Source organism: Sinocyclocheilus grahami, unplaced genomic scaffold, assembly GCF_001515645.1.
Source record: "Sinocyclocheilus grahami isolate Dianchi unplaced genomic scaffold, SAMN03320097.WGS_v1.1 scaffold216.1, whole genome shotgun sequence".
NCBI lineage: Eukaryota > Metazoa > Chordata > Actinopteri > Cypriniformes > Cyprinidae > Sinocyclocheilus > Sinocyclocheilus grahami.
This window is the reverse complement of record NW_015505395.1, coordinates 1,586,786-1,603,894: the sequence shown is the minus strand read 5'-3', so window position 1 is coordinate 1,603,894 and position 17,109 is coordinate 1,586,786. Positions and strand designations below refer to the sequence as shown.

At 33.4% G+C, this 17,109-nt stretch overlaps 1 protein-coding gene and 1 pseudogene across 2 annotated transcripts in view; both read left to right on the top strand.

Annotated features, from left to right (window-relative positions):
- Positions 1-503: 503 nt before the first annotated feature.
- Positions 504-771, top strand: LOC107596299 (cortexin-2-like; annotated as a pseudogene).
- A 5,938-nt stretch (positions 772-6,709) lies between these two features.
- The window catches only part of LOC107596256 (ceramide synthase 2-like), a 19,921-nt gene continuing 9,521 nt past the window's right edge, over positions 6,710-17,109 (top strand). The window contains exons 1-6 of one of the 2 annotated variants that reach the window (XM_016286948.1): positions 6,710-6,998; positions 8,346-8,531; positions 10,511-10,628; positions 13,234-13,352; positions 14,877-14,934; positions 15,798-15,848. In XM_016286948.1, the coding sequence (XP_016142434.1) occupies positions 8,362-8,531; positions 10,511-10,628; positions 13,234-13,352; positions 14,877-14,934; positions 15,798-15,848 (516 nt within the window). In that variant the 5' untranslated portion in view covers positions 6,710-6,998; positions 8,346-8,361. Of the gene's footprint in view, positions 6,999-7,081; positions 7,153-8,345; positions 8,532-10,510; positions 10,629-13,233; positions 13,353-14,876; positions 14,935-15,797; positions 15,849-17,109 lie in introns of those variants that run through there. The other variant, XM_016286949.1, reaches the window with a different exon arrangement.

The following is a 17,109-nucleotide window of genomic DNA, read 5'->3' as shown; positions in this document are numbered from 1 at the left end:
TATTAAAAATGCACATTCATTCTCTGCCAGCAGGAGGCGCATTTGGAGCGGCAGAAATCATAAAGTTAAATTAAATAAGAAATGTTGTTTTGGCAACTAGCTGAATTAAAATAAGAATGTTTTTATATTTTATTTCAATTAAATTTATTTTAAATAATGAGCACGTTTTTATGGATTTAAAGTGAATTAAATATTTAAGTTTAGTTATTTTAGTATATAAAGTTCAATTAAGTGAGAAATGTTGATTTGGCAACTAGCTGAGATAAGTTCAAGGTTTTTTATATTTTATTTTTTTTCAATAAAATGTTATGTTATTTTAAGTAAAATAAATGTTTTTATGATTTTAGTTTTAGTTAACTATAATAACCCTGTCAGGAGGTGTCTCCATTTGCTCTCCGTTTAATATCATTACTATATAAGAGAAACCATTGAGATTTTAATCCTTTAAACCAGGATCCTCTGGTCCTCAGAAACCGGACTCACTTCATCTCTGAACTGAGGAGATGAGTGAAAGCCCTCTGATGGCATACGAGCTGCAGTCTCTGACTCATGTCTCGGGCCCCGGGGCCACGGTGGGGCTTCTGCTGGCACCGGACACAGAGCAGATCGCGGCGCTTTGTTTCATGGGGCTCCTGCTGCTGTTTTTGGTGTTCCTGCTGGTGCGGTGTTTCCGGATTCTCCTGGACCCGTTACAGCAGCATGCCGTCCTCATCGTGGTCTGATCCTAAAGACGGATTGGAGAGGGGACAGTTCAAATACGCGCTGGTCTAGCTGCACAATTACAAACTGTCTGTCTGTTTGTTTGAGAGCTAGAAGTACAACAGTCTCACAAAACCTGTCAGGGACATATTTAACCTCCAAATAAAAAAGGTTTTAAAAATTATTATAAAAATTATTTTATTATAATAATAAAAAATTATATCCTATAATTATATAATTATAAAAATATAATATTTTGTATTTTAATATAATATTTTTCAGTATTTTCATAACATTTCTGCCCCAAAATGTTCATAACTGGAATGCACAAAATAATATTTTAATTAAATTGTTAAATATCTAATCTAATCTGTATTGAGCTAAAAGTCCAATAGTGAATCTCACAAAACCTGTCAAGAACATATATATATACAGTATATAATTTTATTTATTTTTATTACATTTATTTAATGAAAATTAAATAAATGTAATAAACATTAATTATTTTTTATTTTATTTTAATATCATATTTTTCAGTATTTTCATAACATTTCTGCCCCAAAATGTTCATAACTGGAATGCACAAAATAATGTTTTAATTAAATTGTTAAATATCTATCTGACAGTTATGGCCTAATGTATGCAAAAAAAAAAATTATTTTAGTAATTTGCTTGATTGTGCTTAATGGACTACTGAAAACAGTTCAGTGTCTGTTTGCAACATTTATTTCCTTTGGATTTTGGCATGAAAATATGATTACATTAAATTCAGTTGCAGCATTTGTTAGCAGATGGCTGCAATATAACAAAGAGTGAAAAATTTAAGGGGGTCTGAATACTTTCCGTACCCACTGTAAATGTCTACTTCAGGCAATTAAGAGAAAAAATCAGGCCATGATCTGTATTAATTTCCCACAGAAAAGTTGTGACAGACTTTTACAAACTTCCATATGTTTTATTGTGACTGCATTTCTAATTATCTGTACTGTGCATGTGAATTGGTTGGATGTTTTTTATTAATAGTATTCTTAAATGTTTTGCATTATGCATTTGTCCACTTTTGTCAGTGATAACTTGAGCAAATGTGCCTTGATTTATTTTTGTATCAGAAACTTTATTGTCTGTCTGTATGTTGTTGACAGTCGGTTTGGGATTAGCAGCTGCGTTTTATCATTTTGAGAGGGCAAAACTGTGTACAAACAGGGATTTCTCTGGAAATGTTTCTTACTCTGTATTGGTTTTAGCAAAGAAATATTTGCTCAATAAATGACTTTCTGTCTCAGCTGTATTATGTTGCTCTTTCACGACTGATCAGGCACATCTCCGGACAGCCCACATGCAGCACAAAGTCCCTCAACATCATCAGTCTGTTACGAAGCTACGAGAATACTTTTTTGCTCAAAGAAAACAAAAATAACGACTTTATTCCACATTTTCATCTCTACTGCGCCACTTGTGGACGCGCTTTCACGACAGTGGAATAAAGTCGTTATTTTTGTTTTCTTTGAGCAAAAAAGTATTCTCGTAGCTTCATAACTTTACAGTTGAACCACTGATGTCACACGGACTACTTTGTCGATCATCGTGGTACTTTTCTGGACCTTGAACGTGGTAGTTACCTTGCTGTCTATGGGAGGGTCAGAGAGCCCTCAGATTTCATCAAAAATATCTTAAATTGTGTTCCGAAGACGAACGAAGGACTTACGGGTTTCGAACAACACGAGAGTGAGTAATTAATGACAGAATTTAGATTTTTGGGTGAACAAACCCTTTAAGAGCATTGCAACTTCTAGCTAAATAACACAGTGGAGATCAACCAGAGCTTGTTTTTATGTGGAATTTAACATTCCCAGAAATTGCATAACCCCCAGACAGCAAAATACAAATACAAAAGTTGCAAAACTTTGTGCAAAATATGCATCAGTAGGTGTGAGATCCATCAAAATATAAATAAATATATAAAACACTGACTGATCCAAGTAATGCAAGCCATTCTTAACCAATTCCTTGCCTCTGGCGCCATCTACTGGTAAAAATGACTATGACAGCCGAATAATGTGCAGTGCAAAAGGTGCAAGGACTAAATGTATGCAGCATACTGTATTTGCACTCACTACAGTAAGATATTGTTTGTATTACATTGTAGAAAATACTATAGAAATTATGTTTTCGAACTAAAACGTTTGGGAAAAATCATTCATACAAACACCATTTGGTGATACTTTAAGAAACTAGTAACTTTTTATGCTAATTAAGAAACTTTTCTTATATTAAAAAAAATATATATATGTATATGATTTTTACATTTAAATTTTTTTTTAATATTAGTAGTAGTAGTAGTAGTAATAATCATAATTATTATATAATCATTTTGAAAAATCCACCTAATCTTCCATCCTGCTGAAATTCATCATGTCTAACAATAATAACAATAATCTCTTCATATCCTGACATCCACAGTTATATGCTTCAATGTATGAGCTTCATATTCTGACAGCTGCTCCTAACAACAAAGATGAGATGAATCATCATAATCAAATAATAATAATGAACTTTTTAAGGTTCAAAAGAGGAAGAAACTGTTTAAAAGCGCTCCTAAAGAAACAAGTAGTAAGGCTGGATTTGAAGTGGATTTTGGAGAGAACCAGTAAACAACGTTTCAGTTCAGCCTCCGTCTCATTAGCAAGAGCTCCAGACACACAAAAGAGTTCAGCTTCACTTCACCAGAACAAAACACAGGAATCTGACAGGAGAGCAGCGACACAAGTTCATCCTGCAGCTACAGCAGACACATGAAGCATCATGTTAGAATATGATTTAGCTGATGTACAGACATTTATATTGTAACAAAATGACAATTAAATGAAAACATATTATAGATTCACTTTATATTGAATACAATCAGCTGAACGTAGGCTATTGACCCACTTAAGCATACACATCTTTACATATAATTTCAATTTCAGCATATGGTAAACTAAAATATACTTTAATGTAATTTCTATTAAAATATGTTTGTCATTATGTAATTGCACTTTCATAGTGATGAATTTGCAGTTTAGTACATTTAAAGTATATTAAGTATATTCTCAAACACACTATAGTTTACATGTGCTTTAGTATGTTGGTCAAACTTTTATTTGACAGAACTACAAATTGCTCTTTTTAAACATAGTCATAAAAGTGTCTCTTTTTAAGTACACTTAAGTGGTCTTTTATTTCATTAATATTGTATTATCTGCAAGTACAGTTTTTTTTTTAAATATACTGTACTTTTAAGATTTGAAGCACACCAGTGTGTATTCGATACAATTAAGCACACTTCTTTTTCATATAGATTGCAGTATGATTTATGGGCTGTTGTGTTGAATATTAAGTTTTTAAATTCATACAAAGCAGAATATTATTTACTCTTCACCATAAATGTGATTTGTTGCTTCATCTTAAAACAAACATGGTTTAACTCTGTAGGTATCGTCTTAAATCATGAATTTACATTAATATATGAACAGACATTTTTGTGACTTGATGAAGAAAAACAAAGGATTGGCTGAATTGGGAGAATTATATACTTCTACTGTTTCTGCCATATTATTAGTAATTGTTCACCAGTATTCCTAAAAAAAAATGATGTTTTGTTTGAAAAATAAAGATGAAGAAACACTTGAGAGCATTTTTTAATAAACTGTCATTTTTCTTTGTAGAATTTCCTAATTTAGGTTATTAAAAAACGTTTGTTTCTAAAACATTGAAACATCCAGTTTTCTTGTCTTGTCTTTGAAGGTTACAAAAATGTTTCACAATGTCCGTCAAGTACAAATAACTTCATAAGGACGTTCTGAGAATGTTGATCTCAGAATGTTTTTTCCTCAGTGTTATGGGAATGCCATAAGAACATTCCGTAAACATGACTTTAAGAACATTTTGTCCTAACATTCATATAACTTTTAAAAAACGTTAGTGAAAGTTAGCTGGGTTAGTGCAGTAGCTACTGGGGAAAATGCCCAAATGAACATTCACTCAAACCAACGCAGTGAAATGATTTAAAATGTGAGTTTCCTAGATGTGTTAATGATCAGAGCAGGTGTCACGCATGGAATGATGCATGTAACTGCAGGAAAATGTCATGTCAACAACACTAACCCTGACACTTGCCCTGCGTTAAGTGAGTGTCATCCGTAATGCGAGGCATGCTGGGCATGTGATCAGAGGTGAAAGTGTGATTGCATCGATGGACTGTCTGCATCTTATCACACTCTCATCATGTGAACCTCCTCCATTATCTGATACTCTAATACTTTCTACTGCATGTGTCATGTTCAGCAATGTGAGCATACAGTTCGGGCTTATATTACTCAATAGAACGGGAACATGTAAAGGAATGGAACTCAACCCCACAGACTGATGCAATAATTTATTAGGGGTGAATTTACCCAGAGGGGACGTCTGTTAGACAAAAACTAGGGCATGGGATCTAGGCCCCTATAATTGTCCCTTCCTTTTGTCTTCACTTTAGAGCCCTGTATACCATGGTACTGTGCAGTTAACATATTTATACCATGGTATTTACAAGCTATTCTAAGGTGTTACTATAGCCTATATTGTCCAAAAACATACTAACACCACAGTTTTTTTCATTGTTTGTTATAGTTGTCTTGTTTATGCTGTTGGCTGCTCTACTCATGTCCAAAAACATGCTAATACCACAGTTTTTTTTTTTTTTAAAGTTTGTCTTGTTTATGCTGATGACTGTTATGCTGTCTCATGCCCTGTTGAAAAAACCAACATTTGCTGGTTAGGTATGTTTTGCCACTGGGATGCTGGTTTATGCTGGTCCTTTGCTGGTTTAAGTTGGTCCTTTGCTGGTTTATGCTGGTCCTTTGCTGGTTTAAGCTGGTCCTTTGCTGGTTTAAGCTGGCCCTTTGCTGGTTTAAGCTGGTCCTTTGCTGGTTTAATGCTAACTGTGATATTAGTATGTCTTTGGACATGATATATTAGCATAAACAAGACAAATTTAACAAATATAATCAAACACTCTTGTATTAGCATGTTTTGGACATGAAAAAAAACTGTGAATTTTGATTGTTAGATCTTGTTTATCTTTTCCTAATAGCCTGTATCGTGTCCAAAACACGCTAAAACCACAGTTTTTGTTATATTTGTCTCGTCTGTTTTAATGTGTCATATGAAAAAACATGCTAATGCCACAGTTTTTGATTATGTTTGTTAGATTTGTCTTGTTTATGCTGTCTGTTCTAATATATCATGTCCAAAACATGCTACTACCACAGTTTTAAAAAAAATCATATTTGTTTTGTTTATGCTGACTGTTATAAAATCTTGTGTATTCTTAGCTGCGGCGCTGTACTTTCATGGAAAACTCATCAAATCAGTTTAAAGGGAGTGGAAACAGAATACTAACAGATAAGTTTGCTTCTTTTCTTATAGAATTTATATAAGAATTATGTCTATTTGTACTGTATTTAATACAGTTGATGGAAAGCTTTGTCCGATTCGCAAGAGAACCGGTTCCTTTTAAAGCATCGGTTGAAATGAATCGCAAATTGCGCCCCTCAGAAACGAACTCGTTAGTTATCATTAGATCTTTTTCAGATTATGAATTTATTATAAATAAGCTTAATTATTGCTACTGGTTAACAATATGAACAAGCTGTATGACGCAAAGACTATATTTAGTGGATGTGAATCCCGTATGTATTTTTTCTTGTATAAAAACAATCAACCTAAATTGAGATTAAAAAAACAATGTTTTATATGACATAACGACAAACCTAATTACAACCAAACACTAAAAAACCGACACCATTTCTATCTATCTTAGCGCACGTTTGTGTGAGATGAAACAATAATTGAATCAGCCGTCAAAGAGCCGTTCAGAAGAACCGATTCACCTAAACGACTCGGACTTCCGAGCATCATCTCCTGGACCAATAGGCGTCTCGACACACCCACAGACAGACACCAGTCTCTCACTTTTATCACGAACCTCAGTATTTATTCTCCACATTCATCTGAAGGATTCGGTTCTTCCGTTTTATTTTAATTGGATATTTAATTCTAAATTAAATCAACGCAACGCTACCAAGGGCAGGCTACAGCGAATGTCGCTTGAAGATTATTTTAATATTTTTTAGTGTCGTGTTTTTTTTTTTTTGCACGGCGATTCAAGATTCTGGATGCAAATTTCCATAGGAATTAATTTGCATAAAATCCTCTGATCAGAACTGCACGCACCATCATCATCATCATCCTCATCATCCAGCGGAGGACATAAACAGGTATCAGACATTTCCCTGGACTCAGGATTTGTTGATTTGTTATGCATGATGTTATGAATGTGTCTCGTGACTCTAAACGTGCTGAAGAGTGTTTATTTCTCGTAAAGCAAGGTCTCCTTGTTTAAGCTGATATCAGCAGTCATCTGTCGGTCAGGTGAGTTTCAGGCAGGTGTGCCAGATAACTGACATTACGTGTGCAAAGATATCCATCATATCTGACCTTTCTCATGGTACATCAGATACATGTGTTTGTGTTTTCTTTAGCATATCTCATTGTCTAATAGAGGTTTTCAAACTGGGGTTAAAATGTCATTTTATTGTTTTATTGATTGATTGATTGATTGCAAAATGTTTATAGGGCTGTCAAAGTTAATGTGTGCTCTTAAAATATTATTGAAATAGGTTTTAACATATGTTTTTACGTTTACATTAACAGTTCACAAAATGTAATATTCATATTAATAATCAGTTTTTCTTAAGTAAAAATCTTTGTTGAAAAAAATACATTTAAGGAATTCTTAATCTCAAATTCATTTAAAAATGTAAATATTTTCCAGAGGATATTTTTCACCCTGGTTTATATTATATAATATTTCTAATATATATATATATATATATATTTTTTTTTTTTTAAATTTGTATAATAAAAGCCAACTATTTGATTTAATTGTCTTAATAATATTACATTTAATTATTTCCTCACCCAGTATAAATGCATTTTCACTTATAAAAATATACAGCTGCCTTTATATTTATGAAGGGGGTCTCTCACAATTATTTAGGGGTCTTATGTACTATTTGATATATGCAAAAATCGGCATTTAAAATACTGTAGACTATACAAACAAAAACTGTGTGAAACATCAGTTTGCCTGTTGAGGGTCTTATTGTAAAGATTTATATACTAATATATATAATAATTCAATTATTTCAGAAGATTGGAGCCTGAAAATACTCCCCAATCTCTGTAAAATTATTTAAACATTTTTAAAAATCCTTATCCAGCAATCCTGAATGTTTGGAAAGGTCATGGAAAGACATGGAAATCCATTGGTCAGGACTAAAGTGTGGGAACAGTATGTGGTCCTTAAACATGGTAATCGCTGGTGCAGTCATCTGAAAGCATCACTGTACCGTAGTATCAGCGCAGTGCTGTTTGTTATGCTCAGTTTTGCCATTAAAGGAATAGTTCACCTTTATTTGCTGGTCCCCATTGACTTGCATAGTGTTTTTTTTCATACTATGAAAGTCAATGGGGACCAGCAACTGGAGGTGAAATATCCCTTTAATTGAGTACATTCCTAGTAATTGAAATGCTGCATAATTATTTGTATTTTTTTGCCTCAGTTCCCCCGGCTGAAGGATGGAGCAGCTCAGTCAGTGGCTCTGGAAGCAGGAATACTGGCTTCCTCCGGGAATCCGCTGGGAGGATCTGGAGAAGATGGAGGGCTCTCTGCGTCCTCTCCCGCGGGATCTGCTCCTGGCTCTGCCTCTAGCTCTGGGATTCATCATGCTTCGTTACGCTTTTGAGAGGTGACTGATGACTTTATCAAGTCCTGAGGGCTTTAACTTTAATTTAACCAGGTTTGACCTGAATTAATAACAGAATATGAGTTAAATTAGAAAAAGTACCACAGTATCACTGCATTTTTTTGGACATTCTTTGAGCTGGGATGTGATTCTTTTGAGAGGTGACTGATGACTTTATCAAGTCCTGAGGGCTTTAAATTTAATTTAACCAGGTTTGACCTGAATTAATAACAGAATATGAGTTAAATTAGAAAAAGTACCACAGTATCACTGCATTTTTTTGGACATTCTTTGAGCTGGGATGTGATTCTCCCCCCCCCCATATTTTTATGCATTTCCATATTTTGACCCATTATTATTAAAAATAATAATAATACATTTTTATATTTTAAAGTACAATATTATTATTCCAATACAAATATATTTTCTATTGACGTGTTTAATTTTTTAAAATAATTAAATAATTAAAATAATAAAAATGATTATTTAATAAAAATGTAAATAATAAAATTATTATGTTCAATAATAATAATAAAACTAATAATAATAATGAATGTCAATTATTGTTACTATTAAATGCCAATTTTTATTTTACAGTACAATATTATTATTGTAAGAGTAATGTTTCTTTGATTTGTTCCATTTTAAAATAATAATACAATACAAATATTATCTGAATAATAACAATAATAATAATAATAAATTCACTGTTGTTATTATTAATTTAATATTAATTTATTTTTTATTTCACAGTACAAAATTACTATTGGAATAGCAATATATTTCTTTATTGATTTGTTTGATTTTATATTTTAAATAATAAACAAAAATATTTTGAATAATAATAACAATAATTATAGTTAATATATTATTATTATTATTATTATTATTATTGTATTGTTAGATTTCCTTAGGTTTTGTCCTTGAATACCTGAATCTGTGATGATCTGAATTATCACACTATATATCAAAATACCCTGGTTTGCCATCTGACACCATTACTAAATAAAATAAAATAAAATAATTTGTTAGCAGGACAATTTGTGCAACATGCTTAAAAATGGCTCAAAACGTCACCTGTGGCTAGAACATGAAATAAACATTTTTGCATATTTGGAGCTGTGGTGTGCCGACCTTTCTTTTTTCTTATTGTTTTTAATAGTTGAGCACCCTCATTTAGTTGTTTTTTTTGCCCATCAGATGTGCATATTTAAAAAAAAAAAAAATTGTGCCACATGCTTAAAACCATTAAAAAAAATGCAACACTAACTAGTGCGTGGTATTTTGGGACGTACTGCTAACAAAGCTGTTTGTTAGTTTAACTGATTCCACTAGTCTCTCTCATGCATGTGTGCTTGAATGTTTAGTATGCATACCTGAATCTGCTGTATCTACGCATGCAATCAGTCTCTTTGTATAGTATTGTGCGTTTGGCGTCTGCTGTGGTGTAACTTCTTTGTGCGTGACGGCGTGACTAGCAGGTGTGTGTTTCTGTGTGTTCACACACTTGTGTGAGTGTGTGTGAGTGTGCAAGAGTGTGTGTATGTGAGTGTGTGTATGTGAGTGAGATGAGTGTGTGAGTGTGTGTATGTGTGTGTGTGTGTATGTCGGTTGCTACAGTAACTGATCTCTATAGCAACACAAAGAGCCTGTCATGTCAGCTGATGCTGCAACCCCTTTCACCCACGATTGATCCTGGATCATGTTTCCACGTCTAATTAAAGTCCAACCAGTGCAAACATATTCATATACAATAAGAGTGTTTGTATAGGTAATATTACACATTAAACAACAATCATAATTGCATTAAATGTACAAGCTCCTCCTGAGTGACCTGTGAGCAATGCATGCTCTTCTGATTTTCTGTGAATAAAGGTCTCATTTAGTAACAAAAAGACATTGATGAAACGCATGTTGTGTCCTGAATCCTGAATTTTCTGTCTCTCTCTCTCTCTCTCTCTCTCTCTCTCTCTCTCATGCAGACGTCTGGCGTTCCCTCTCAGCAGAGTTTTAGGAGTGAAAGATCGAGTTTGTTTGAAAGTCACTCCTGTCCCAAATTTGGAGGCATTTTACACTAAAAACAGCAGACAGCCGACGCAGGTTAGTACACACACACCTAGCAATCTAATGAGAACATACCATAGACTTTGAGTATATATTGTTTTATATTATATTATATTATATTATATTTATTTATTTATTTAAAATATATTATTATTATTATTATTATTATTATATGCCATTTGTTGGCATCAGCAAATGAAAAACATTTTTGGCCCAGTGTTGTTATAGTTAACTAAAACTAAACTATTAAAAATAATTTTCAATAATTTAAATAAAGGTAAATATTAGATGAAAAACTTAATGAGAATTAGAAATTTGCCTTGGAAATGAACTGAAATAAGTTGAAGTTGAAGTGATACAAATAAATAAAAAAGCAATTATTAAACCTAAAACTGAAATAGAAATAAATTAAAGCTAAATTGAAATGTATAAAATAATAAAAATGACAAAAGCACATAAAAAAAGGACTAAAACTAGCTAAAATTAAAATCAAACTGAAATAAAAATAAATAAAAGCTACAGTGAAATATATAAAAATAATAAAATTGACAAAAGCACATTAAATTATTAAAACTAACTCAAATTAAATGAAAACTGAATAAAAATAAATAAAAATATTAATAAATACTATAATATAATAATAATACTATAAACAACTATACTATGTATATATAATAATAGTATAAAAGTGTATAAATAATGCTAAAATAAAACCCATCATTTGGCCCCATCTATTAGAATTTAAGAATAATTTTTCCCTTTGAACACATCCACAAATATCTGGGGCCAGATTTGTCCCTGAAGTAAACTCACACCTGCACCTGCACCTGCACCTGCACCCGTACAAACACACATTAAACACGTATGAATCTGCATACATTTATGCAAACATACACTGAGAGATCATTCTCCAACAGTCGTTGTTTTGCATCTTACTCTCCTGGAAAATACCCATAATGCTTTGCAAATGAGTGTGTGGATGTCTAACCACATACGGGAAGAGAGCGAGTGCGATTTTAACAGACATACTGGAAACCCAGAAGTCTGTAATTGTTCTGGATCGTTACTGCTCCCTGATTAATGAAACTTGATTCAAATGCAAAAAAAATGCATTGCAGGATGACACTGAATAAATGGTACAGGTGATCTAATCGAACTGGTTATTCAAGTCAAAAATATGATTTAATATGCCTCAATCAGCCCAAATACATAAAAGTCCGTTTTTATAGGTGAGCTCTAAAATCTACTTCATCTGAAATTAATTCAGTTCATATGAAGCCTATAAAGGCACTAAGGAAAGGAAATATGCATGTATATTTCATACTGCAGGAGGAAGCCACACAACAGTGAGTTGTGAGGAACCCGATAGTGTTGACATTTCTTTCGGACGTGGAACCATTGTGTCCCTGCTGAACTCTTTCTGGAGTTCATTTCATTATTTGAATGTCCTCGTTTTTCTTGGCAGATGAATTTCTGGTTATAATTGACAATTTATATGGATGAGTTTGCTCGATTTAAATAGGCTTTACAGATAGTAATGAATCTTACTGGTATTCTCGTGTATCAAGATTTTGGTTCTCATACGCAATTCCATAATAATTCATAATAATTTTTACATAACTGAAAAAGGTGTAGGCTGAAGAAGAAGCTTATTTTAACTTTTTATTTTATTCATTAAATTCTATATTTATGGCCAATGGAAAAAGAAATATTTTGGCACAGTGTTGTTATTGTTAACTAAAACTATTAATAATCGAAATAAAGCTAAATATTAGATGTAAAACATAATAAAATCAGAAATGTTGCCTTGGTAACGGAATTAAATAAGTATAAGTTGAAAAAAAAACAATTATTAAAACTTATACTGAAATAAAAATACATTATTATTATATTTAAAAATAATATAACAAACAAAACATAACAAAATGACTAAAACTACCTCAAATTAAAATGAAAACTGAATAAACATAACAGAAAAGGGTTTAGGCTGAAGCTTATTCTTTCAATGCAGCACTTTTACTATTACATTGAATCTTTACAAAAGAAATCAAAACAAAACAGTTACCTAAGTCAAAAATAAGTCATAACATTTTTATGCAGCTCACCTTTTACACCTTTTATAAATTAATACAATTGTTTCATATGTTTCATATACAAATTGTTCATTCATATATTTTTTAATATATAAATATTTGATGATTAAATTAATACTTTAATTAAATGATCAATAATAGTAATAATAATATTTAAATTTAATTAATAATGTATTTATATTATTGTAGATTTATAGTAATTATTAATAAATAATTTAATAATTTAATATTTTTATTAACTACTTTAATGATATAATAATTTAATTATATAATTTTTCAGTTGTGTATATATTTTTCGCTGTATTTTTAAATGTGTGTGTTTGTGTTTTTATGTGTCTTCGTAATGAGGATTCTTGGGAAAAGAATAGTTAAGAAACTAGTAAAAACATGTAAAGTGGCAGATTATTTTCTTAACATGGTCAGGCATGAGTGAGTAGTAGTCTGTGGTAATCACTATCACAGATGCCATCAATACCTATTGTATTTAACCTGGAATATTATTGCTCATTGTCAAATAATAACTCATGCTGTTGCATTATTCCATCTAGAGTGAGATCTCCAGCCTGGTAAACCAGTGCAACCTGACTCACAGACAAGTTGAGACCTGGTTTCGTTACCGCAGAAACCAGGACAGACCCAGCAACAGTAAGAAGTTTTGCGAGGCCAGGTAAGTTCAGCTCAGGTATCTGCTTTTGATAATATCACAATCATAGCTGCACAGATAACTGATCACACGGCGCTGCATCATATCTGCTGAATGAAGTCCAGTACTAATTGTGTGCTGCTGGTTCCAAAAATAGTGTCTGTTTTGCTGGAGCACGTCACACTTTCACACAAAATATGTGCATTTTGTCTCATATTTGCTTTCGACAAGCATTTGTGCAGTGAAGAAGTCTCGTATTCTCCCTCAATCAGCAGAAAAACACCACAAACACACGATTCCTGTCTGAATCTGAGCCAGATCACAACTATCTGTTCAATTCTCAGCCATTTTCACATATATGACATTATTTGATGCCTAATCCTGATTGCAGGGTCAGAATTATGGCTAGTGACAGAAGAAAATGCAAACATGAGCAGATGCATCTGTAGGCGTTTTGCTGCATCCAAACAGACAATTACAGATTTTGTGGAAAATAAGCTTTATTTTGCTTACTTTGTAAAGTGTAAATTGCATCAAATGCATATTAAATGCAGATTGTAAGTTAAATGATGCGTTTTTTGTCATTAAAGCTGAAACTTTTGACATTTGACTGCTTTTTTTATTTTGATAAGTGCATAAAGCTTATTTCAAATATATATATATATAAATATTTGAAATTTGAAAAACCTTCATTCTTATTTTGTTTAAAAAAATAATAATATATATATATATATATATATACATGATGGAACGTTTTTATTGATATTTTTGATTCCAGAACCAAATTAGGTTATATCAGGTCTTTTTAAAAATCAACCAATCAAATCACTTCATTATCACATCACCATACACATATATCTGCAAATATTGAAATGGAGTAAAATATATCCTAATGTTTACATTAATTATGAATGTGAATGTCCGTTTTTCTCGTAAGTATTATTACCATTTTAAATCCCCTTGAATCTTTTTAATATTTTTTGTAAAAACAAATATTTCATGTAGCCTCTCACTTAATGTGAGCTTGTGAAATGAAATTATAAAATAACTCCATTTTAATTATTATAAAACATTTACGTAGTTATTATATTAATTATAAAATAACTCCATTTGAATTATTATAAAACATTTACGTAGTTATATTAATTATAAAATAACTCCATTTTAATTATTATACAACATTTACCTAGTTATTATATTAATTATAAAATAGCTCCATTTTAATTATAAAACATTTACGTAGTTATTATATTAATTATAAAATAACTCAATTTTAATTATTATACAACATTTATATAGTTATTATATTATTATATTAATGATAGTTTTAGATGAAGTTCAGCATTAATATGTATATAAAAAAAATGCCTTTTGACATTTCACTGCTTTTGTTATTTTGATAAGTGCATGAAAGCTGATACTGTACATATAATTTGAAAAACCTCAATTCTTATTTTCTGAAAAAAACTGTCCTTGGTGGAAAGATTTTATTGATATTTTTGAGCTGTGTTTCGTAGCATAGTAACTTCATATCTTTTGTTTCCCCAGCTGGAGGTTTGTGTTCTACCTGCTTGCTTTCAGCGCGGGATTCGCGTCTTTAATTAACGTGGGTCGACATTTGAACTTTTATTCCCTCGTGAACCCAAGTGTGTCTTGGGGTTGGTGTCTTTTGAGTCATCCCCTAGTTAAAGGCTGGTTTAGTCAGTAGCCTTAAATGCTTTAAAGCATTTTTTGAACAAGCTTGAGCTTTGTTGTTGTGAATGCACACGGTTCTTCTGAAAAAAACTGTCCTTGGTGGAAAGATTTTATTGATATTTTTGAGCTGTGTTTCGTAGCATAGTAACTTCATATCTTTTGTTTCCCCAGCTGGAGGTTTGTGTTCTACCTGCTTGCTTTCAGCGCGGGATTCGCGTCTTTAATTAACGTGGGTCGACATTTGAACTTTTATTCCCTCGTGAACCCAAGTGTGTCTTGGGGTTGGTGTCTTTTGAGTCATCCCCTAGTTAAAGGCTGGTTTAGTCAGAAGCCTTAAATGCTTTAAAGCATTTTTTGAACAAGCTTGAGCTTTGTTGTTGTGAATGTTTTTCTGAATGACTGGTTTTCATTCCCCAGCTGGAGGTTTGTGTTCTACCTGCTTGCTTTCAGCGCGGGATTCGCGTCTTTAATTAACGTGGGTCGACATTTGAACTTTTATTCCCTCGTGAACCCAAGTGTGTCTTGGGGTTGGTGTCTTTTGAGTCATCCCCTAGTTAAAGGCTGGTTTAGTCAGTAGCCTTAAATGCTTTAAAGCATTTTTTGAACAAGCTTGAGCTTTGTTGTTGTGAATGCACACGGTTCTAATGTTTTTCTGAATGACTGGTTTTCACTGCATGACTGGGTCTTTTGTTGTTAAAAGAAGTAGTTTTGTTGTCTGTGTTTGGTTTTAATGGTGGTTGTGTGAAAGTGACCGCAGTGTTCTCTTCCTCATAGACGCCCTGGTTCTGGGATCAGAGAGAGTGCTGGAGAGGGTTTCCTCAACAGGTGAGCTCACCTGTCTGAACTACACACGCACTATTCAATGTACATCTGGCATACAGACACTCCATGTGACAAGATTCTTAAGTTTTGTTTTATTTTTTGAAAGAAATTAATGCCTTTGTTAATCAAGGATGCATTAAATTGATCAAAAGTGACAGTAAAGACATTTCTAATGTTACGAAAGATTTCTGTTTCTAATAAATGCTGTTCTTTTGAACTCTGTTCATCTGTGAATCCTAAAAAATAAAATATATCACGGTTTCCACAAAAATATGAAGCAGCACAGCTGTTTTCAACATTGATAATAATCAGAAATGTTTCTCGAGCAGCAAATCAGCATATTTGTTACGGGGCTGACGTGACGTGAGACGTGTGGATCCATCTGCAAGCTTTTATTTAAGAGACGTGGTCATAACAGGCAGGGTCGAACAATGGCAAACAGGTATATGGCGGGCAAAACACAAGAATAGTCCTAGGGCTAGCGTAGGTCAACGATTGGCAGACAGAATCACAGGGGCACGATTAGAGGGATAAATCCAGGAAAACAGGCAGAGATCAGAAACTGAGAAAACAAGCAAGGCAAGGCAAAACAAGGAAACACGGGCAGGAAAACAGAAACTAGGAATAATAACCGGCTAAGCAATACTCGGCAGAGAATGGTTGTTTGAGTGAGTGTTATATAGTGAGTGAGTGATATGAAACAGCTGTGTGCAATCAGTGCGGTGTGCAATCAGTGCAATGAATGATGGGATATGTAGTCCGGGGTGCTATGCAACAGTGTGTAAGTGCGAGAGTCAATGAAAATGGAAAGGGTGACCTCTGGTGGTGATTGAACGGAAGTCCATGGACAGGATTCGTGACAGAGCCCCCCCCTCCCCCCCCAAGGAGCGGCTTCCAGACGCTCCAAACACTATACAATCCAGGTGGGCGGTGGAGGAACAGGGGGAGGGACAGAGGGCCAGATCCAAGGATAGGAGAGACCAGGGACTGAGGCAGAGCCGGCGGAGCAGGGAGCCAGGGTGGAGCCGGCAGTACAGATGGAGCTGAGGACCACCATAGCAGAGGAGACGGGACCGAAGATCCCCACGGTGGAGTAGAAGACCACCAGAGCCAGACAGTAGACCACCACGGCGGAGCAGAAGACCACCACAGCAGAGCAGAAGACCACCACGGCGAAGCAGAGGACCACCAGAGTCAGACAGTAGACCACCACGGCAGAGCAGAAGACCACCACGGCGGAGCAGAGGACCACCAGAGCCAGACA